Below are 23,938 nucleotides of genomic sequence, written 5' to 3'. Positions count from 1 at the left end.
ATAATTATTATTTAGTGTTTTATTGTCTGCTAAAATGCACACACTTTCTAGTAATATAAACTGCCTGTATTGTGCACATTGTAAAAATTAGTAAATTACTGTTAATATCATTTAATGCCTAAAAAACATTAATTACGACAAAAACAATCATAAAAATGTATTTTGCCTTCAACTTACATTATGCACACACAAAAAGGATACCCAAATATATCCTAAAATGTTACAAAGTACCCCTTTCTTTTGTGAAAATTGTATGGCTAATGTTTTCACCCCAGGAAATTTGGTACATGACATACACTACTCTTCATATGTTTATACTTAAAACGAGATCACACTCAAAAATTTTAAAAGCATTCCTTAAAATTCCTGAACAGTATATTTGCTTTGAAGGAAGAACCAATATAACATCACATTTTATATGAACCACTATAGAGAACTTACTACAAATGAGTTCCAATTCGTTCCAATAATATAAAAGATAAACATCTCAAACATAAAACGCTAACACACAGGGATACAAAACAAAGTTACTGGTTTCCAACAACATACTAAAGTAAGTTAACCCTAACACTTATCTTTCCTTATTATTTTTTACTCCTTGGATTCATAAAGCACTGAATTTCCTATCTCTAGGATTTATATTAACTGATAAGTTCTACAATGAAACATGTTTAAGATTGTTCAATTTTCAAAAATACTTTCATTCAATGAACTTACAAACTAATGATCAATTTCTTAAAAAAGTATTAAACTATTCCCAAATGGTTTCAAAAAGCTATCATGTCTCTATCATTCATCAAACTGACAATGTCAAATCATTTCCTTTGAAGTCAGTTTTAAGTGAACAAAATAATTTTTTAGAAATGAGACATTAGTTAGAATTACATATTTTTAAAGAAAAACTCCATTTCAAAAGACCTACCTAATTACTATCAAAGAAAATGAAAGTGAACACCTATTAATTCCTGTAAATCTTACTGTCACCACGTGGCAAGAAATACAGATTGAGAAAAAAATGTTTCTAATACTTAAATGATCAACCTTGAAAATTAAGTTATCCACATCCATTCTCTTTAAAGACTTGTTCTGAGCAATACTGTATGCAAAGAATTTTTAGGCACCGTGCAATTTCAGCATTTCACATTTCCTCTAAAAGGCCCATTGTAAAAGATTCTAAACTTTACAATTACTATGCCATTTAATAAAAAACATTTTAAAACATTGCCCAACCTCCAAATATTTCTAGACTGTGAATAAGGTTAATATTTTATCATATTACATTATCTGTGTCCAACTAAGAACTCTCTCAAGGCACTAATATTCTATAAAATGCCCAAACAGTATAATCACAGACACTATCAGTAATTATACTCAGATGGAAACTGGGTGTAGAGGAGATCCCTGCTGGATGTTTGCAGAACTGCAAAAGACTCTGGGGAAACCATACCTTATTCTGTAATATTTTTTTTAAACTATTATTAAATTTGTATGCTGTTCAGAGACACTTCTAAGAGAACATTCAGGCAAATATAATGAAAGAGGGCCTACCTACTATATCTAAAGCAATTATTTCAGGGCAGCCTAGGTGGCTCAGTATTCAGGTGAGTGTCTAAATCTTGATTTCACCTCAGGTCATCATCTCACGGTCATGAGATCAAGCCCTACATAGGGCTCCAGGCTGGGAGTGCAGCCTGCTTAAGATTCTCTCTTCCTATCTCCCTCTGTACCCCCAAAACACACTCTTTCCCTCTTTCTCCCCCCAAAAATTATTCAAAATAACCAATTTCCAACTCTCTTTTTCATTTTTTAATATTTATATATTTTTGGGAGACAGAAAAAGACAGTGCAAGCAGGGGAGGGGCAGAGAGAGAGAGGGAGACACACAATCCGAAGCAGGCTCCAGGCTCCGAGCTGTCAGCACAGAGCCCAATGCGGGGCTCGAACCAACAGAGCATGGGATCATGACCTGGGCTGAAGTTGGACATCCAACCAACTGAGCCACCCAGGCGCCCCCAACTCTCTTTTAAATTAGCACTGCTAGGAATTTATCCAAGGGATACAGGAGTACTGATGCATAGGGGCACTTGTACCCCAATGTTTATAGCAGCACTCTCAACAATAGCCAAATTATGGAAAGAGCCTAAATGTCCATCAACTGATGAATGGATAAAGAAATTGTGGTTTATATACACAATGGAATACTACGTGGCAATGAGAAAAAATGAAATATGGCCTTTTGTAGCAACGTGGATGGAACTGGAGAGTGTGATGCTAAGTGAAATAAGCCATACAGAGAAAGACAGATACCATATAGTTTCACTCTTATGTGGATCCTGAGAAACGTAACAGAAACCCATGGGGGAGGGGAAGGAAAAAAAAAAAAAAAAAAGAGGTTAGAGTGGGAGAGAGCCAAAGCATAAGAGACTGTTAAAAACTGAGAACAAACTGAGGGTTGATGGGGGGTGGGAGGGAGGGGAGGGTGGGTGATGGGTATTGAGGAGGGCACCTTTTGGGATGAGCACTGGGTGTTGTATGGAAACCAATTTGACAGTAAATTTCATATATTAAAAAATAAATAAATAAATAAAATCCAGCACGCAAGGAAAAAAAAATTAAAAAAATAATAAATAAATGATATTACTTAAAAAAAAAAAAAATTTACAATAACGAAGGGTCGCCTCCGTGGCTCAGTCCGTTAAGCGTCCGACTTCCCCTCAAGTCATGATCTCACCATTCATGTGTTGGAGCCCTGTGTTGGGCTCTGTGCTGACAGCTCAGAGCCTGGAGCCTGCTTCGGCTTCTGTGCCTCCCTCTCTCTCTGCCCCTAACTCACTCGTATTCTGTCTCTGTCTCTCTCAAAAATAAACAAACATTAAAAAAAAATTTAGGGGCGCCTGGGTGGCTCAGTCGGTTAAGCATCTGACTTCAACTCAGGTCGTGATCTCATGGTTCATGAGTTTGAGTCCCGCATCGGGCTCTGTGCTGACAACTCAGAGCCTGGAACCTGCTTTGGATTCTGTGTCTCCCTTTCTCTCTGCCCCTCCTCCGTTCACGTGCGCGTGCTCTCTCTCTCTCTCTGTCTTTCTCAAATATAAATAGACGCTAAAAAAAATTTTAATTACAGTAATGAAATACATAGATTTATAATACCTACTTAACTAACTTGTCCATAGCCCTTAACCAACATTACAAAAACTTTATCTAGAAAAATGGAAACAGAGTATAAATTGAAGTTGCTTTCACCAAGGATAGTTTATATACTCAGAAACAGAGTAAAAGTACTGAACACTGCAAACTAATCATCTGAACCAGCAAAAAACGTATGAAGCTGTAAGTGTAAATACCAATAAAAATTTTAGCTGAAGGAAAGGTCACCTTGAATAAGATGACTTATACATCACATTAAATGAACAATTCAACATGTAGTGCCGCCTTTTAAAAAATCCAATTAGAATATTAAAAATTTATCATCTATATTTTAACACTTTACAATGTCCTTGAATTAACATAAATAGAAGAAACTGTAGATTTAGAAATATAAAAAATTTCTAGTAAGTTTTTAATAAAATTACTATGCTATATTATAATTTTCAATAATAAAAGGCAAAAAGTATAAAAACACACTAACTGTAAATGACAATGAAAACATACTAATTGTGATGTAAAATAAATCATTTTTATGCTATTGTCATTTTAAGACACCCGGTACAATAGTATAACCAACATCCTAAAGATATGTCCCTTTCTTAAAGGGGACATAAAAAATGAAAAAAAAAAATCAAGCATTGACTTCATGATGAAACTTCATCCATAAATCTGTTGCATTTCTATCACCAATAATGAAGCAGCAGAAGGAAAAATTAAGGAATCAATCCCATTTACAATTGCACCAAAAACAATAAAATATCTAGAAATAAACCAAAGAAGTAAAAGACCTGTACTCTGAAAACTACACAATAATTATGAATGAAAGTTAAGATGACATAAATAGAAAAATATCCCATGCTCATAGATGAAAACTAATATTGTTAAAATGTCTATCCCACCCAAAGCAATCTACATATTTAATCCAATCCCTATCAAAATACTACCAGCATTTTTCACAGAGCTAGAAAAAAACAATCCTAAAATTTGTATGGAACCACAGAAGACCCCAAATAGCCAAAGCAATCGTGAAAAAGAAAAACAAAACTGGAGGCATTACAATTCTGAACTTCCAGTTATACTACAAAGCTGTAGTGATCAAGACAGTGTGGCACTGTTAACAAAAATACACACTTAGATCAATGGAACAAAATAGAAAACCCAGAAATGAAGCCACAACTATATGGTCAATTAATCTTTGACAAAGAAGGAAAGAATATCCAATGGGGAAAAGCCACTTCAGCAAATGGTATTGGGAAAACTGGACATGAACATGCAGAAGAATGAAACCAGACCACTTTTTTACACCATACACAAAAATAATTCAAAATGGATTAAAGACCTAAATGTGAAACTTGAAAACATAAAAATCCTAGAAGAGAACACAAGCAGTAACCTTTTTGACATCAGCCATAGCAACTGCTTTTTAGATACGTCTCTGAAGGCAAGGGAAACAAAAGCAAAATAAACTTTTGGGACTGCATCAAAATAAGAAACTTCTGCAGAGCAAAGGAAACAATCAACAACACTAAAAGGCAACCTACAGAATCGGAGAAGATATTTGGAAATGACATACCCAACAGTGATTTAGTATCAAAAATATATAAAGAACTTATCAAACTCAACACCCAAAAACCAAATAACCCAAATAAAAAATGGGCAGAAGACATGAATATGTATGTCTTTTTCCAAAAAAGACATCCATATGGCCAACAGACACATGAAAAGATGTTCAATGTTGCTCATTATCAGAGAAATACAAATCAAAACTGTAACAAATACAAATACAAAACTCAAACCTGTTAAAATGGCTAAACTCAAGAACACAAGAAACAACAGATGCTGGCAAAAACATGGAGAAAGGGGAACCCTCTTGCACTGTTGGTGAGAATGTAAACTGGTGCAGCCACTCTGGAAAACAGTATGGAAGTTCCTCAGAAAGTTAAAAATAGAACTACCCTACGACTCAGCAATGGCACTACTAGGTATTTACCTAAAGAATACAAAAATACTAATTCAAAGGGATACAAGCATCTCAATGTTTACATAGCAGCAGCAGCCACAACAGCCAAATGATGGAAAAAGCCCAGGTACTCACGGACTAATTAATGGATAAAGATGAGGTATATACATATACACACACAATGAAGTATTATCATACAGCCATAAAAAAGAAAGAAATCCTGTCATATGCAACAACTCAGATGGACCTATAGGTTATTACACAAGTAAAATAAGTCAGAAAAAAATACCAGATGCTTTCACTTCTATGTGGATTTTAAGAAAGAAAACAAATGACCAAAGGGTGAAAAAAGAGAAAGGCAAACCAAGAAACATGCTCTTAACTATAGCAAACAAATTGATGGTACCATAGTGGAGATGGGTGGGGGAATGGGTTAAATAAGTGATGGGATTAAGGAGTGCACTTGTGACGAGCACCAGGTGTTGTATGGAAGTATTGAATCACTATGTTGTACACCTGAAATTAACATTACACGTATACTAACAGGAACTTAAATGAAACCTTTTTTAATATTTAAAAAAAATATATAAAATAGCACAGCTGCTATTCATAATCATATGCTGTGTATTTAAAATTAAACATGGAGGGGCGCCTGGGTGGCGCAGTCGGTTAAGCGTCCGACTTCAGCCAGGTCACGATCTCGCGGTCCGTGAGTTCGAGCCCCGCGTCGGGCTCTGGGCTGATGGCTCGGAGCCTGGAGCCTGTTTCCGATTCTGTGTCTCCCTCTCTCTCTGCCCCTCCCCCGTTCATGCTCTGTCTCTCTCTGTCCCAAAAATAAATTAAAAACGTTGAAAAAAAAAAAAAAAAAAGTTTAAAAAAAAAAAAAAAAATTAAACATGGAGCACCTAGGTGGTTCAGTCAGCTAAGTACATCTGACTTTCGCTCAGGTCATGATCTCATGATTTGTGGTTCGAGCCCCACATCAGGCTCTGCACTGACAGTGTGGAGCCTACTTGGGATTCTCTTTCTCTCCACCCCTGTCCCGGTCTCTTTCTCTCTCAAAATAAATAAATAAACTTAAAATTTTAAAACCAAAAAAATAAAAATAAATAAAATTAAATTAAACATAAAATTACAATATTATTTAGCACTCCATTTCAGGCTATATATAGAAAATAAATAAAATCAGTGAAGTTAACAGGTAATGTGGAAATAACCCAAGTGTTCATCAATGAAAGAGTGTATTTACAAAATGTGGTACATAAATACAATGTAGTATTATTCAGACTCAAACTGTAAGCAAGTTTAAATTATGCTATGACATGGATGAATCTTAGAAACAGTATCTTAATAAAATACAACAGTTAAATGGACATTCATCATATGATTCCACTAATATGAGGTACTAAGTAGTCAAATTCATAGAAACAAAGGGTAGAATGGTGGTTACCCAGGGACAGAGGAGAGAGAACTTGGAATAATTTAATCAAGTTTTAGTTTGGGTTCATGAGAAGATTCTGGCGATGGATGGTAATGACACTTGCACAATTATGAACGTAGTTACTCTCCTGAACTATACAACTAAAAATTCTGCAACTGGTAATTTTTATGTTTTTTTGTTTTCCTTTGTTTTGTTCTTTAAGTAATCTCTACTCCTAATGTGGGCCTCAAACTCACAACCCAGAGATCAAGAGTTGCATCCTCTACCGAATGAGTCAGCCAGGCACCCTGGTAATTTTTATGTTAAGTGTATTTTACAAAAATAAAAAAAGTAAAACAGTAAAAAAAAAAAAAAAAAAAAGTTAATCCATTTACAGAAATACATTGGAATAAGCAAAAACTAAAGAAAGAAGGATTATAGTGAAAATTCTACAGAATAATGAGCATTTGGGGAAGGAAAAGCCTTCAGGAGGTGGAATCAGATCTATTTGATTAAAAACTGAACTTCAGAGCTAAAACTGCTTAGATATTAAATAAACCACTTCATTTCACATATGGGAAAGTGAGGTCCAATAAGGATAAAGGACTTCTTCAAAACTCCATATTGCCAGAACAGCAATTTGATGCTTCATTTGAGTTAGCTCATATATTAGCTCACAATTTCACTCTGCCTTGCTTCCTCCCTCCACTTCCTCTTTCCCCTCTCAAAAAAGTATGCTAGATTCTCCACTTATTCTTTCTTTTTTAATTTTTTTTAATGTTCATTTATCTTTGGCAAAGACTGACAGAAAAACACAGTACAAGTGGGGGCAGACAGAGAGGGGGCCACAGAATCCAAAGCAGACTCCAGGCTCTGAGCTGTCAGCACGGAGGCCGATACAAGGCTCGAACCCATGGACCACGAGATCATGACCTGAGCCAAAGTCTGACACTTAACCCACTGAGCCACCCAGGTGCCCCTCCACTTAATTCTTAAAAAACTTTCTCACCACTATCTCTTCTCCAACCTTCAGTAAAATTCCATTTCTCATCTTTAATCAGCAAGTATCTTGACAGAGAAGCCTGGAGAATGCTGCATTTTTTTTCATTGCCTACTCATTCTTTAAACCCTCTAAATCTAGTTTTTGCTCATGTATCCACTGAAACAAAAAAACTCTGGACTGAAAATGACAATTACGTTTTTTTTCTTATGGAGAGAAATTAAATATTTTCTCCTCACTTAGCCCACTAACAATTTAACTGAGAAAATAAATCATTTTTTCATTACCCAGAATTTTTAAAATATGAATACTGTCATTCTGTCAACTACACTTTTTTAAATATAATTTATTGTCAAATTGGCTTGTCACCTACACTTTCAAAGAAACAAAATCCTTCAGAATACCTAATGAATGCTTGTAACTCAGTAACAGACAATTCAAAAATGGGCAAAAGATCCGAATAGATATTTCTCCAAAGAAGATATATCTAAATGGCCAATAAGCACATGAAAAAAAAAAAAAGTTCAACATCACTAAACATTATGAAAACATATATCAAAATCAGAACGAAATACCATTTTACGACCACTAAGATGAATAAAATCAAAATAACCGACAATAACAAGTATTAGTAAAGATGTGAAGAAGTAAAAAATGTGGTGGTAGTAGAACAGGAAAAACAATTTAACAATCCTTTTGGGAAAAAGTTCTGTGCTTCCTAAGAATGTTAAAAATAGAGTTACCATTTGACCAGACAACTCCACACCTAGGTATATAATCAAAAGAAATGAAAACCTGTCTTCACACAAAAATCTATACACGGATGTTCATAACTACATTGTTCATAATAGCCAAAAACTAGAACCAACACAAATGCACATCAACAGATAATTGGATAAACAACATACAGTATATTCATATAATATTATTCTTCGGCCATAAAAAAGGAATAAAATCCTGATACATGCTACAATATGAATGAACCTTAAAAGCATTATGCTAAGTGAAAAAAGCCAGACACAAAACAGCATATGCTGTAGGATTTCTTTTATATATGTCGAGGGGGTGCCTGAATAGCTCAGTTGGTTAAGCATTGGACTCTTTGATTTTGGGCTCAGGTCAAGATCTCACGGTCATGAGATGCAGCCCCAGGTCAGGCTCTGCGCTGGGCGTGGAGCCTGCTTGAGATTCTCTATCTTCTCTCTCTCTTTCTCGCTCTCCCTCCCTCTCAAGAGAAGAAAAAGAAAAAGAAAAAGAGAAAAAGAAGAAAAAGAAAAAGAAGAGAAAAAGAAAAAGAAAAAGAAAAAGAAAAAGAAAAAGAAAAAGAAAAAGAGAAAGAAAAAGAAAGAGAAAGAGAAAATGTCCAGAATAGGCAAATACATAGAAACAGAAAGTAAGTTAGTGATTACAAGGGGTAGGAGGGGAGGAGTTAAATTTGGGATGTCTCCTGTCCACTTGTTTGTTATACCTTTATCTACTTGTTATACTTCATATATCTGAGAACAATCTTTAGCATTATTTTGTTTTCTTCATTTACATATATGGTGCCATACCTATGTATACCATTACGCTTCGTAGGATTCCCGCCAAAAATTACACTGGAGAGAGCTATCCCTGTGAGCATATCCAGACCTCCAGTTGTGTATATTTCCATATGCAAAAATTTCTCTGGGGCAGGGGTCAGCAAACCACAAGTCAAATTTCACCCAATGCCTGTTTTTGTACTGCCTACAAGCTATGAATAATTTTTACATACAAACATTCATAATCCATTTGGTGACAGGGAACACTAAGTGGGAACCCCAATGAGGTGAAATGTTACCCCAAGAAAAAGAATTCCATTCTTCTCATTAGTAAAACTGTATTATGAAAAAAGTGTACACTAAAACATTTTTACTTTCATCAACTCAAAATCTGTGGAAATTTGTTCTCTTATTATTTAAGTATTATATAAGATACTAAATTTTGTATCTTGGTCCCCAAAGTCTAAAATAGTTACTGTCTGATCTTTTAAAGAAAAGTTTGCTGACCCTTGCTTTAGGATAGACATTGAAAATTGGAATGGATGGGTATGAGGCAGATTTTTTTCAAATTAGATCCTGCAGAAGTACTCTCCAAAATGATACCAATTTATACACTTACCAGACATGTATAAAAGCACCATTTCTCCAAACCCCCAGAGAATACTATTTTGTTGAGGTTGAAAATTACCAAATCTACAAACTCCAAGGGTTTTGATTCTACTATAATTTCTTTGATCTCTCTGAAACATCTGCCATAGCTGATCCTTATGAGTAACAAGGCCTAAAATTTATATATTATTGTAGTTTATAGGGTGTTTTCATGAAGTTACTTTCTTCATGTTTCAATCATCAGATGCTTTGCAATGTCCTTGCTACTTGATGCTACACACAAACACACACACACACACACACACACACACACACACACACATTTAAAGGATGGGTTTAGCAATTAAACAGAGAGGACTTGATAAGACATACAAAAGTAAGTTCAATCTGCGAGTTTTCTTCACACTCCATGCAAACTCTCCCAATTAAAAAATTTAATTATAGGGGCACCTGGGTGGCTCAGTCAGTTAAGTGACTGACTTCAGCTTAAGACATGATCTCACAGTTCATGGGTTTGAGCCCTAGCACTCTGTGCTGACAGCTCAGAGCCTAGAGCCTGCTTAGGATTCTGTGTCTCCCTCTCTCTCTGCCTTTCCTCTGTCACAGTCTGTCTCTCTCAAAAATATTTTAAATAAACATTTAAAAAAATTTTAAGAAAAAAATAAAAATAAATTTAATTACATTAAATTGATGCTACACACCATTTCACCACAGTCACTATAGTTAAATTTAGGTATACAAAAGTAAAACTTGAGCATTTAAGTATTTAACTGAAAATTACTTAAGGCCTAAAATGCCACACACATGAAAAAAAAGATTTAAAACCTCTACTATAATATTTTAGCACTATAATAGGAAAATTTATCTTTGGAAACCTTCTCAAAGGTTATAGTAATTATGCCAAGTAACATGAACTGCTATAAACTTTACAACAAATCAGTATTTTGAGTCAGTTCCAAACAGTCCAAATAAAAACTAAAACTCTCTATACCAAATCCTGAACATTTAAAAATGTACCAGGCCACCGAACAAGCACCCAAAATACAATAACATATTCAAGACTCAAGGGTTTATATTTTAAAGTATTCAATATTCTTAATGTCAATGACAAGTTTTTCTACATATAATATTCTTGCTCTGCCCAACAACAAACTTCCTGGAATACTTAACTTACCCATTATAGATAGCTCTAGTCAAATTAACCAAAATATAAAAGACAACTTTTATGTGTAAAAGCAAAAGACCTTTTCCCAAAACATAAATTTATCTAGATTATACTAGAATTAAGTGAGCTTTCAACTTATTAACAACAGTAGTAGTAAACAACAATCCCAGTAACTTTTATGTCAGTATGGAGGACAACCACATTGGTGACCATTGGCTTTGGTGACCATTCTCCTAAAGGATGGGACATGCCTTATTCATCTTTAATGCTGAGTGTCTGCACTATGTAAAGAACTTAATATTTACCAAACTGATGACCCCTACGTAAGCAGAATACCTTGGAAAGGTTAGTGAACTGCCTAAAATTAGTCCTGTTTCAACAAAACAAGGCAAATATTCTGAACATTATAATCTGGTATTCAAGTCATAAAAATATTTGGAAAAATACACTTCAGTGAATTACAAGAATGAAAAAAAAAAGCACAAATATAAAATATTACCTATATATCTAGCTTTCAAAAATACTTTCTGCTACTCTCCACATGACATAAAACACTGTGATAAATAATTCCAATAATGGCTCCTGTGAATCACACTTTCCTGTGTCCACACCCCTTTGAAAGAGGGTCACTCTCATCAAGGGAGTAGAGTCGCCACCATCTTCTTAAAAATGGGCTTCACATGGACTTCTAGGAAATCACATCATTCTACTCTACATGGTTTGAAAACAAATTTCAACATCTTAAACTAGAGGTGATCTAAAACTGTTACATTTATATTGGTTTCTTTATGCCCTACAAATATGTAAATATTTTAAAACTTTGAAACATGGAACAATAAAGCATAAACCAATAAAATCAGGAATATGCTTTTGGAGTTCTCTAATTTTGGAGTCCTTTACATGAAATTTAGTGCATCTAGTACTTATGCTTGAATTCAAGTTTGTATAGTTTGCTTTAGTCCATAAAAGAATTTGATTAGATATATGTTGTCTCTACTTAAACTATACATCTGTGTTTGCTTAGCAAAACTACTTATTACTCAACATTTGGGTTTATTTATGTACCTATACTGGAATGCATTATTTATGCATTATGCCTCCCAATAATTTCTGTAATTTGATTTAAACCATTAAAGGTTCTCCTTTTGTGTCAAGAAATTAACATCAATTCAGTAAGAGGAAAGTAACTAAAAAAAACAAATGTGCTAATCCTTTATAAAGCATTATCTCACAAAAATGCTCCCCTCAAAGAAATCATAAGTTTTTTAAAACATACCTATAAAATGGGGTGCCTGGGTGGCTCAGTTGGTTAAGCATCCGGCTCAGGTTGTGATCTCACAGTTTGTGAGTTCGAGACTCAAGTCAGGCTCTGTGCTGACAGCTCGGAGCCTGGAGCCTGCTTCAGATTCTGTGTCTCCTCTCTCTGCCCCTCCCCTACTTGTGCTCTGTCTCTCTCTCAAAACAAATAAATAAATATAAAAAAATTAAAAAAAAAAATCCCTATAAACTAAGTGGTCCTTCACACTAATAATTACCATCGGTGACATACAAAATCTTCAAAAATCATAATTAACATTATCTTATAAACATCAAGCTATTAATCCCAAATAAATGAAGAAGTAACTTCAAAAGACGTACACTTTTATTTAATTATGTTGAATAATGAATATCTATTATATATCATTTAAATCTCATCTTATGGGATACTAACTCTGAAGTTACAACTCCAGGAAAAAAGCTATTTAATTAATTCTCCGAGAGCCAAAGAGGTACTAATAAACAAAATTCACTTTTCTTACCTTAAGGTAGCAGTGTGCATAGCAATAATGAAGCAAATTATCAGATGGCTGAGTAAGATTGCTGACCACATGCACCAACTGTTCAGCATACATTGGCACAGAATGTTCCAGATTAATTTTATCCACCAGTATCTGAATGGATGGCAAAGGCCGAAGAGACTGGAAGTTTGTAGTATTCATGAAGTTACTTGAGTTCTAGAAAATAACAGAGTTCAATTTATATTTCAGGAAAACAGTGATTGGCATGCAATCCCCTCTATATAAGTCTCAGACTAGCATTTTTTGCAATGTTATCAAATCAATCTACAAAATGATGACTTTCTGTGGGACTCTTTTACCATAACCAAATATAAACATCTTCTACATATTTTTAAGTACGTCCTAGATTTCAAAAAATGTGTATTTATTGTAAAATTATTACTAACCATTTAGCTAAACTTTTTATTTTTCAATCAACTGGAAGAGTTCACTATGTGTGCTTCAACACATTTAAAGGTATTTTCCTATGCTCGACCATTCCTAAATATTGTCCTAGGTATCTCAGAGCCAGCCACCATTTGTCTTCTTATCCTTTATTCATATTTAGATGACTAAGAAACCAATAAGACTACTCACACAAGAAGTAAAATTTGCAGGATGGAAAAATCCCTGATCCATATCTACTAAAAATAACATGCTAAAGGCTCATAAAATCCTAAGAATTTTGCATTAGTCTTGGTACTTTCAGTGTTACAGAACCTTTCCAAGCTTCCAAATAAATGCAGGTAGGTTGCAAGATGTCCAGAGTATGAACCCTGATTAGCAAGCAACCCCTTTGGGTCTTAGAAATAACTTAGTCCCCTAAAATGCCATACTGTCATTCTCAAAGAGGTACAGTATGACCTTCCATCCAGACGTACATGAAAATACGTGTGGCAAGAGTGGCTTCACAGTTTTGCCTGTCTTTCATTGTCACAATAATTGGGGAGCAATACTAGGATTTAGCAGGCACTGGCTAAAGATGGTAAATGCTAATGCAATACTTATCAACTCCAAAAAGCCAACAGTGCCATTACTCACAAACACTGTGCCTAAAAGTGACTAAGTTGAACATGGTTGAACATGCTTTTCTGACTATTAGTAATTTTTAAATGACACTTATTAAGAAATTACTTTTTCAAGTGATTTTATTTTGGATTACTGAGGTATAACATATGGTAAAGCATACAAACATTAAGTGAAGAGCTCAACAAAATTTTACATCTGTAACCACCACCCATTTCAAGCATTCTAGAAGGCTCTCCTATATCCCTTCCCAGGCAACATATTGGATCGCCACCAGAGGTAGCCAATACTCACTCTCATTACAATCACCACAGATTAGTTTTACCTATTCTTGAACTTTACAGAATCACACAGTACATACTTATTACTGCCTGCTTTCATTCAACATACCATCTATAAGAATTATCTACGTTGTTCTATTCTTGACGTTAACACTTATTATGAAATAACCATTTCTAAAAATGTTTCTTGGTCTTAAGTACATCTTTTTCCATCCCATTATTTCTAACTTGTGCTATAGTTTTCAGTGCCAGAATGTGTGATTCTTTTTTTATGGATCGAGGTCTCTTCTGAAACCTTCTACCTTTTTGTCTCTTTCTTGAACTCATTAACCATAGTTGTTTTGAAGTTCATGTCTAGTATCAATACACTTTTTCTCCATTGACATTTTCCCCAGACAATCTCTTTACCCAGCAATACAACTGCCAGTGGATGACAGGGCACAGATACACAAAATGAAACTACTGTATCATAGGCAACTGACTTCCTGTCATACTTCCACAAATTCTTCTCAAAGTTAGGATACTTTTTCCTTCTATCATTATCATTATGTAGATATCAAAAGAAATATAGCCAAAAGAATAAAAATAACAAATAACAGCTTATTATGTATATGGCAAATGCAGAAAGCAATACATTGTGTATGGCCTAAAACAAATATTAATCATCCAGGAAGTCCTCACTGACAACAACAATAGTAATTACTATTGTGTTCTTAATATGTGCAAAATCATTCATGTGCATTATCTCATTTATTATTAAAAATAATTCTAAGAGCTAGGTACTGTAAGGGAATACCTCTGTGCCACCCTGACAATCTTCCACAAATCTACGTAGACCACACAAAGGCAAGATGCAACCACAGCAGACCTAAGCCTTGGTAGAACATCCCATGACTCTCAGACCATGAGAAGATAGGTGGTCTTGCAAAGAATTTTTTTATTTTTTCTAATGTTTATTCAATTTTGAGAGAGACAGACCATGAGCAGGGGAGGGGCAGAGAAAGACAGGCACAAAATCTGAAGCAGGCTCCAGGCTCTGGGCTGTCAGCATAGCCCGACGCGAGGCTCAAGCCCACGGACTGTGAGATCATCACCTGAGCCACAGTGGGGGCACCCAATCAACTGGTCCAGTCTTGCAAAGATCTTCTAAAAAACCACTTCTCACCTTCTTCTCTTGAGGGAGACTGCTAGTAGCATCCCTCATTCAGGTGAGACACAGAGTTTCCACTTACCCCTCTCAGGGTACAGCTGTAGCTATACAACTGCTTAGATGAAGTGTGGAATTGAACTCTTGACAACAGGGTACCCTACCATGTGTGCTGCATGTCATTTTGGCCCTCTGGTTTCAAGGTCGTCCTGAAAGGGACACGGCAAGCTGACACCATTAATGATTTGTTTTTGCTGTCTATATGTAAATAATAAACCATCTGAATCTACCTAGGCTTGTTGCTTCTTTACTAGCTAGCTGAATCTGTCAGCCCACCTGAAAAATGGTTTTTTTTGTTGTTTTTCAGAAATAAGTTTAGAAATAAAAGCAAGGTGTCATAGTTTGTATATGGACTGACCTCTAGACCCATGCTCTTCAACATTTCTTTATACAGCCTTACCTTGAGATTTAAAAATATGCATATATATGCATATACACATACACACACACAACTTTCTAAGAATTAACAATCATAGTTACATTGCTTTAACATCACCATGGATAAGTATATAAGCACATATTCTTTTACTCAATCACCTTCCTTACAATAGCATAGGACCTACAAATATGCATATATGAGGAAAAAAGTAGTAAACTCCAAAATATACCTTTTCTCCCATAATGACAGGCAACAAATGATCCAACAAGTTGAATTCAGCCATGAAAATAGTACAGGTACATTTGAGGAGAGTAATACTTGTATGTCGGGTAGGAATATATTCCTCCAAAGATGCCACTTCTTCAGGATTCAGCGTGGTTTCATTTTGATCCTTAATATCTAAAATGAAATAATACAAATATAATAAAAAATTGTTTTAAATAATTTTTTAAATGATTAACTGGTTCCCAAATTTTAAGGTCAAATTGTATTTTTCTTTACAACAATGAAACAGTTGAAAAATAACGTTAACTTTAACAAATACAAGTTACATTACTATAGAATATAAATTTATGTCTTTACTATATAAAAATTTACATATTTTATTTTAAGATATTTTTAATATTTTAAAGAAATTTTTAATCTCTTTTGTTAAAAGAATAACAGCTTCTGTTCATTAAAACACCATTAAGATAATGCAAAAGCAAGCCACAAACAGGGAGAAGATATTTGCTGTAGATAGATAGATGGACTTAGAGCATACTATCAAAGGACTCAGAGCATACTAAAAAATGTTTAATGCAAAACCACATAAAAATCATTAATGAACAATTCAATAGAAAAATAGGTGAAAAAAACATCTGAACAAGCAAAAGATAATATATCCAAATGGATAAAAATTCTATCAAAAGCTAGATAATATCATCAGTTATCAGATAAATGCAAATGTAATAGCATTGCAGACCCATTAGAATGGTTAAAATGAAAAAGACTACTACTAAGTGCTGGCAAGCATGCAGCAAACTTTTTACATAGCCACATAGCAAATATTTTATGTTTGTGGGCCATATAGTGTGTCACAACTACTCAACTCTGCCACTGTAGCACAAAAGCAGCCACAGACAATACATAACTGAATGAGCATGATTATGTCTTAATAAAACTTTACCTATAGAAACTGAATATTAAATTTCACATAGAGTTCATGCGTCATAAAGTGTAATTCTTTTTTTTTTCCAACCATTTAAAACACAAAATCCATTATCAGCTCATCTGTTGCACAAAAAGAGGCAGTAAGTCATAGTTTGCCAGCCCCCAGTCAAGAGCAATTAAAACTCTTCAAACCGCTGATAAGAGCATAAAGTGGTTTAACCACTTGGGAAAACAGTTTGGAATTATCTTCTAAAAGTGAACATATGCAATCCTTTTACCTAAGTGATTCCACTCTTCCATGCCCAAAAGTACACATTTACCAAAAGGCATGTACTAGAATGTTTGTGGCATCACTATCATAATAACCAAAAACTAGAAACTACTCACCAACATAATGGATAATTAAGTTATAGTATATTCATATAAAGGGATACTATATAACAATGAAATGAATCTCATAATTTAAGCTCAAGCCAGTGACAAAAGATACATACTGTGTGATTCCATTTACATGAATTATAAAATAAGCAAAATAACTAAATCCATGTTAGAAGTAAAGAGAATGGTTTCCCTTGGGGTCAGAGGAGTAACCAGAGGAGAGCACAAAGGGGACTTCTGAAGTGCTGTTAAGTCACCATTTCTTGAACAGTTACACAAATGTGGTTAAGTCTGCAAAATTCACAGAACTATACCCCTACACAATAGTTTAAAAATGGAGAATTAAGTACTTAAGATTAAATACATATGCACTCATATCAAGTAGCTCTTACTTTGCACAGTTCTGACATGTATGAATGAATTTGTTATCTTGTTTTAGTTAAAAATGCCAGTTCCCCCCCCCAAAAAATAGTTCCACAGTATAATACTGTATATTATCAGTATATACAGTTACCACAGTATAATAACTAAAGTACAAGACTTACTACTAGTTCTTCTTTCCATAAATCATAACATAAAGAAAAAATGTGCATCATGATCAGTGATCAATCATGTCACTTCTTTCAAAGTCTGTCAGGTTTGGTTACTGGTATCTCATACCTGCTATTTAACTATGTATAGACAGCAAAGCATGTAGTTGTATTGCCTCCTTGTTTACCAGTGATAAACCTACGTGACATTTTGCAAAAATGTGTAATTTAAACAGAACTGCCAATCAAAGATGAAAGTGCAGCAAAGAAACATACTGGTAACATACAAGGAGTTAGGGAAGAAACAGGTGACTGTGGGAATATCAACAGCATATCATTGGAAAGACTCTTGCTATGTAGCTAGGGGAACTTAGTGAAGACAAACTGATGTTGATGAAGAAAGCGGTTGTGATAAAAAGAATGCAGGTATCTGAAGATGTCCCAGAAGATACCCCAAGCAAAACACTTCCCATTAAAGGAACTCTCAGAGGTGTTCACAGCATTGAAAGTGTACAGGAATCTAATCCAAACTTGTAAGTGTAACAATTTGCTAAAATACAGGAAAGATGATTACTCTATATTCTAAATTCTATGACAAGCACCATTTAAACCACTTTTTTTTTTTACAAAGAAAACTGTTTCTTACTATTCTCTTACTATTCTCTTTCTATTTTTTTCATTTCTATACATTTATACCAATAGTAAGAGAGGTTTTCGTGTTTTGACAGAAATATCCAAAAGTGTGAAACAATTTCAATTTGTGCATACACACACACACACACACACAATCATGTTTTTGAGATGATAAACGGCTTCAGATAAAAATTCATGTTATATATACGTGTGTGTGTGTCTGTATGTGTGTAGGGCATAATTCCGCTGTAGAAGAAACTGCTAATTACAACCTTTCTTTTAGCAACAAAACCCTCTGAACTTTAGTATTGAAACTCCCAGAAACTATACTTTCCAGCCTCTCCTGCCGTTAGCTATAGGGACGTGTTACTAAGTTTTGGTCAATGGGTGACAGAGCCATATTACGAAATGAAACTACATACCTACCATTTTCTCTTGTTCCCCCTTTCCTGTTGATTCAAATTCAATATTGTAATGGTGGGCCAACACTTACCATATAGAGGAGACATGTCTCAGAGAATGGTAGAATAACAAGACAAAAGGAATTCTGGGTCTAAGACAACCTCCTGGAACAGTTACCCTAATCCACTAGAGCACCTACCAGCTTGGACTTTTACATGAGAAAAACAAATTATGTACTAATTTTTATGCAAACCTAAGTTTTCATTTCTCTGGGATAAATGCCCAAGAGTACAGCTGCTAGGCTATACGGTAGTTTAGTTTTTAAAAGAAACTGCCAAACTGTTTTTAGAAGTGGTTCTATATTATAAATTCCCATCAGGGATGAATGTGTGATCCAGTTTCTTCACATTCTCCCTGACATCTCCCAGTACTATCACTGTTTTTTATTTTAGCCATTCTATACATACTATCCTAACACTTCTAAGAGTGCCTGTAATGGAGTAAGCATTCAAGCAAAGTGCAAAAATGAATGCATAAACATGTCAAGCACTTAACTATGCACTAGGCACTGTGTTATATGCTATTACATGCACTAAACTTTAAAAGTTGGTCCTATTAGTGTAACATTTAGAATAACAGTAAATTGCAATGACAAAAGTCAAATAAAGAAGTTCGAACAACAGCAAAAGTTTATTTCTTTAACACAACAATCTGAGTCTAAGGGACCAAGAGTTGACATAGTGATACCATGCTACCAAAGACCTAGGTTGATCCCACCTTGTTCTGTCATCCCAGAATGCAGCTTTCATCTCAGGGTCTAAGCTAGCAGCTCCAGCTCCTGCCATTTTAATTTTTTCCAGCCAGAAGGAAGGGGTAAAGGAAAAAAGGCAGGCTTGCACTTTTCCTTTTAAAGTCATGGCCCAAAAACTCACATAAACTTCTGCTCCTATCCTGGTAGCCAGAACCTTGAGGCATAGGACTATACTTGGGATATATGGATATATCATCTTTATTTTTATCATAAAAATTTCTATCATAGAAACTTCTTTTACCATAAAATAGGAGGATAAAAGGGGCGCCTGGGTGGCGCAGTCGGTTAAGCGTCCGACTTCAGCCAGGTCACGATCTCGCGGTCCGTGAGTTCGAGCCCCGCGTCAGGCTCTGGGCTGATGGCTCGGAGCCTGGAGCCTGTTTCCGATTCTGTGTCTCCCTCTCTCTCTTCCCCTCCCCCGTTCATGCTCTGTCTCTCTCTGTCCCAAAAATAAATAAAAAACGTTGAAAAAAAAAATTTAAAAAAAAAAAAAAAAAATAGGAGGATAATGGATATTGGGGAAACAATTTATCCAGCTCTGTCACAATAATTTAATTAAACTCATTAGAAAGACAGAGAAATGGAAAATCAGTAATGTTCCTTAAATTCCCTAAGGTAGTAAGAAGGAGTCAGAATTCAAACCATAGTCTAACCCCACAAAGGTCCTTTACTATGCTATTATGTCCTACTCTCGAGTGCTGTATTTTAGGAAACTATGATACCTTCATGCCATGTAGAAGAAATTAGGTGTACAGCAAATTCTTTTTTACCAATAAGACCTCAGTCTCCTTAAATGCTAAATTTGTACATTTAGAGTCCATCTTCATGTCTGTTCCTTAGAATCCAATTAAGGGAAGAAAATTATATTTCAGGAACATATACTGGAAAGAGTACCAAAAAGGTGTGGCAATGAAATACTGACAAATACTGGCAAATAAAGTACTTATACAATTTCTAAATCTTGACCTCTCCCATAACTTCTACACACATGTATATTCTTTAAATTAACTAAAACCATGAAAATCAAATAGGCAAACTACCTAAAAAGTGTAATTTAGCAAAAATAGAACAAATTGGATTATAAAATCATTCAAACCAACAACCAGGAGATTTAAAATTAAGCCAAAAACCAACCTGGTTTTAGTCCACTGTACGGTTCATATTCATGTTCCAATGCACAAACAATCATTTTCAAAATTCGATGTACTGCACTGCTATCCAAACGAAAGTCTACAGGACCTATAACAAGGCTTTTGGTAGACTTCTCCTGAACTACTCCCATATCTTCACTTTTCCCTGAAGAAAAGTCTTGTTGATTTGCAGAACCTATAAAAAGCCAAATCTTACATCAATATTTTAAGCAATCAGATATACCAATTTAAATATTACTCTTTTCTTATCTTTTTAGCTTATAGCTTAATGCCTTAAAACCAATTCTTCATTGGCTGAATACATGGAACACTGACCATATATATTTTTCTCCATACTGATGGGACAGTATTACCATCAAAAAAAAAATTGATTCAGATAAAAACTATCCCTGTAATCTATTTAATATTACAAGAAGTGCTATAAAACTCGAACAATCATTCTTAGAAAACTATTCTCTAAAATCTAACTGGCTAATATCCAATAATTCTATACACAATACTATTACGTTGACTGGAAAACATGAGCAAAGGAAGTTGCATTTTACTCTTTTGGAAGTTTCACTGAAAAATAGATTGTTTACAATTACATGTTCACAAGGTACTGTGAGAGTTGTATAGTTGACCATGGAAGTGAACTAGAGGTACTACCTGCTTTAAACTTTTTCCAGAATAAAATTATTATGGGCATGATTCATAGTGCAGAACCCAAGTTCTTCAATCCCTTATCTCCCCATATATTGAGGAGGAACCAGAGGCTATCTTCTAAGAAAAATCTTGGCTCTACCTACAAGTATTTCTCCTTACCATGCACACTCCTTATACTAGAGATTCAGTTTTTATACATAAACCATCTGTTATAAGTGACAACATATGGTAATTTATAAATCTTTTTTTTATTTTTTTTTAATGTTTATTTCTGAGAGAGCGAGAGAGAGAAAGAGCACAAGCGGGGAGGGGCAAAGAGAGAAGGAGATACAGAATCCAAAGGAGCCTCCAGGCTCTAAGCTGTGATGCTGACACAGACCCTGATGCAGGGCTCCAACCCATAAACCATGAGATCACGACCTGAGCCAAAGCCAGACGCTTAACCACCAGCCACCCAGTAATTTATAATTCTTAAGCCATTCTTAGTTTATTCAAACAAAAATAGGAAAGTAAGGCTTCCCAGCACTAATACCTTTAGAATCTAGAAAGGCCCTATTAAACACAAAAGTTATGTATCTACGCCTTCCAATAACTTTTTCAAGAATACATTTCTGTAATTTTAAACAAAGGAGTTCAGTTCAATCTTTAGTCTCAGTGCCACAGACAAAAAAGAAAAAATTATTCATATATTAAGGTGGACCACACACAGACTTAACTAAATCAAATAAAACATACAAAGTTAATCTTACACATGATACGCATATATAATATATATATATACATAATAAAAATATAAATACATATAGACAAATAATACTGAGTCACATTAGAAATTAGGTAGAAGGGCACCAGGATGGCTCAATCAGTTGAACATCCAATTCAGCTAAGATCATGATCTCACACATTAATGGATTCAAGCCCCACATCAGGCTTTGCGCTGACAGCTCAGAGCCTGTTTCAGATTCTGTCTCTCTCTTTGCTCCTCCCCCATTAGCACTCTCAAAGTTAAATATTAAACATTTCTCTCAAAAATAAACATTAAAAAAATTTTTTTTAATTAGGAATAAATAACATGCCATTCACATAAAGAATCACTGCCTTCCAGAGCTAAGCCAGGCAAACCTGTTAGGAAGGGTAACTTGAAGACAACAAAAAAAATTTTGGTTATAAATCACAATATACAAAATCACAGAAAATGTTCTGCGTTGAGTTCCATAAGGGCTATCAGGCTTCCTAAATGAACTTAATATTATCAGAAGACCCTTTTTTTTGGTCATCAAATTGTCTCTAAAGTAATAAAAGCCCATAAGCATCTATTTTTTTTCCAGGTAATACAACTTGATTCCAAGGCAGTTTAAATTTAGATGCCAGTGGCTTGTCTGAAATGTAAAACTGCAACAGGCTTTTTGCTAAATCTTTTCAGCAAGGTATTTTTTTTTATTTATTTATTTTTTTTTTTAATATATGAAATTTACTGTCAAATTGGTTTCCATACAACACCCAGTGCTCATCCCAAAAGGTGCCCTCCTCAATACCCATCCCCCACCCTGCCCTCCCTCCCACCCCCCATCAACCCTCAGTTTGTTCTCAGTTTTTAACAGTCTCTTATGCTTTGGCTCTCTCCCACTCTAACCTCTTTTTTTTTTTTTTTCCCTTCCCCTCCCCCATGGGTTTCTGTTACGTTTCTCAGGATCCACATAAGAGTGAAACCATATGGTATCTGTCTTTCTCTGTATGGCTTATTTCACTTAGCATCACACTCTCCAGTTCCATCCACGTTGCTACAAAAGGCCATATTTCATTCTTTCTCATTGCCACGTAGTATTCCATTGTGTATATAAACCACAATTTCTTTATCCATTCATCAGTTGATGGACATTTAGGCTCTTTCCATAATTTGGCGATTGTTGAGAGTGCTGCTATAAACATTGGGGTACAAGTGCCCCTATGCATCAGTACTCCTGTATCCCTTGGATAAATTCCTAGCAGTGCTATTGCTGGGTCATAGGGTAGGTCTATTTTTAATTTTCTGAGGAACCTCCACACTGCTTTCCAGAGCAGCTGCACCAATTTGCATTCCCACCAACAGTGCAAGAGGGTTCCCGTCTCTCCACATCCTCTCCAGCATCTATAGTCTCCTGATTTCTTCATTTTGGCCACTCTGACTGGCGTGAGGTGGTATCTGAGTGTGGTTTTGATTTGTATTTCCCTGATGAGGAGCGACGTTGAACATCTTTTCATGTGCCTGTTGGCCATCCGGATGTCTTCTTTAAAGAAGTGTCTATTCATGTTTTCTGCCCATTTCTTCACTGGGTTATTTGTTTTTCGGGTGTGGAGTTTGATGAGCTCTTTATAGATTTTGGATACTAGCCCTTTGTCCGATGTGTCATTTGCAAATATCTTTTCCCATTCCGTTGGTTGCCTTTTAGTTTTGTTGGTTGTTTCCTTTGCTGTGCAGAAGCTTTTTATCTTCATAAGGTCCCAGTAATTCACTTTTGCTTTTAATTCCCTTGCCTTTGGGGATGTGCCGAGTAAGAGATTGCTACGGCTGAGGTCAGAGAGGTCTTTTCCTGCTTTCTCCTCTAAGGTTTTGATGGTTTCCTGTCTCACATTCAGGTCCTTTATCCATTTTGAGTTTATTTTTGTGAATGGTGTGAGAAAGTGGTCTAGTTTCAACCTTCTGCATGTTGCTGTCCAGTTCT

The 23,938-nt window shown here is 35.1% G+C and overlaps 1 protein-coding gene across 14 annotated transcripts in view; it reads right to left on the bottom strand.

Moving 5' to 3' along the window:
• The window catches only part of VPS13B (vacuolar protein sorting 13 homolog B), an 805,543-nt gene that overhangs the window by 668,401 nt on the left and 113,204 nt on the right, over positions 1-23,938 (bottom strand). For all 14 annotated transcript variants that reach the window (XR_009253621.1, XM_058699594.1, XM_058699595.1 and 11 more), the window contains 3 exons: positions 20,575-20,766; positions 15,764-15,933; positions 12,624-12,818 (listed from right to left, as the gene is read on the bottom strand). Coding sequence is in view for 13 of the 14 variants with exons in the window: in XM_058699594.1 (XP_058555577.1) it covers positions 12,624-12,818; positions 15,764-15,933; positions 20,575-20,766 (557 nt within the window). In the remaining variant the exon portion in view is untranslated. The remainder of the gene's footprint in view (positions 1-12,623; positions 12,819-15,763; positions 15,934-20,574; positions 20,767-23,938) is intronic.

Source organism: Neofelis nebulosa, chromosome 14, assembly GCF_028018385.1.
Source record: "Neofelis nebulosa isolate mNeoNeb1 chromosome 14, mNeoNeb1.pri, whole genome shotgun sequence".
NCBI classification, from domain to species: domain Eukaryota; kingdom Metazoa; phylum Chordata; class Mammalia; order Carnivora; family Felidae; genus Neofelis; species Neofelis nebulosa.
Note: the sequence above shows the minus strand (reverse complement) of the source record. Positions and strands in the feature narration are given on the sequence as shown.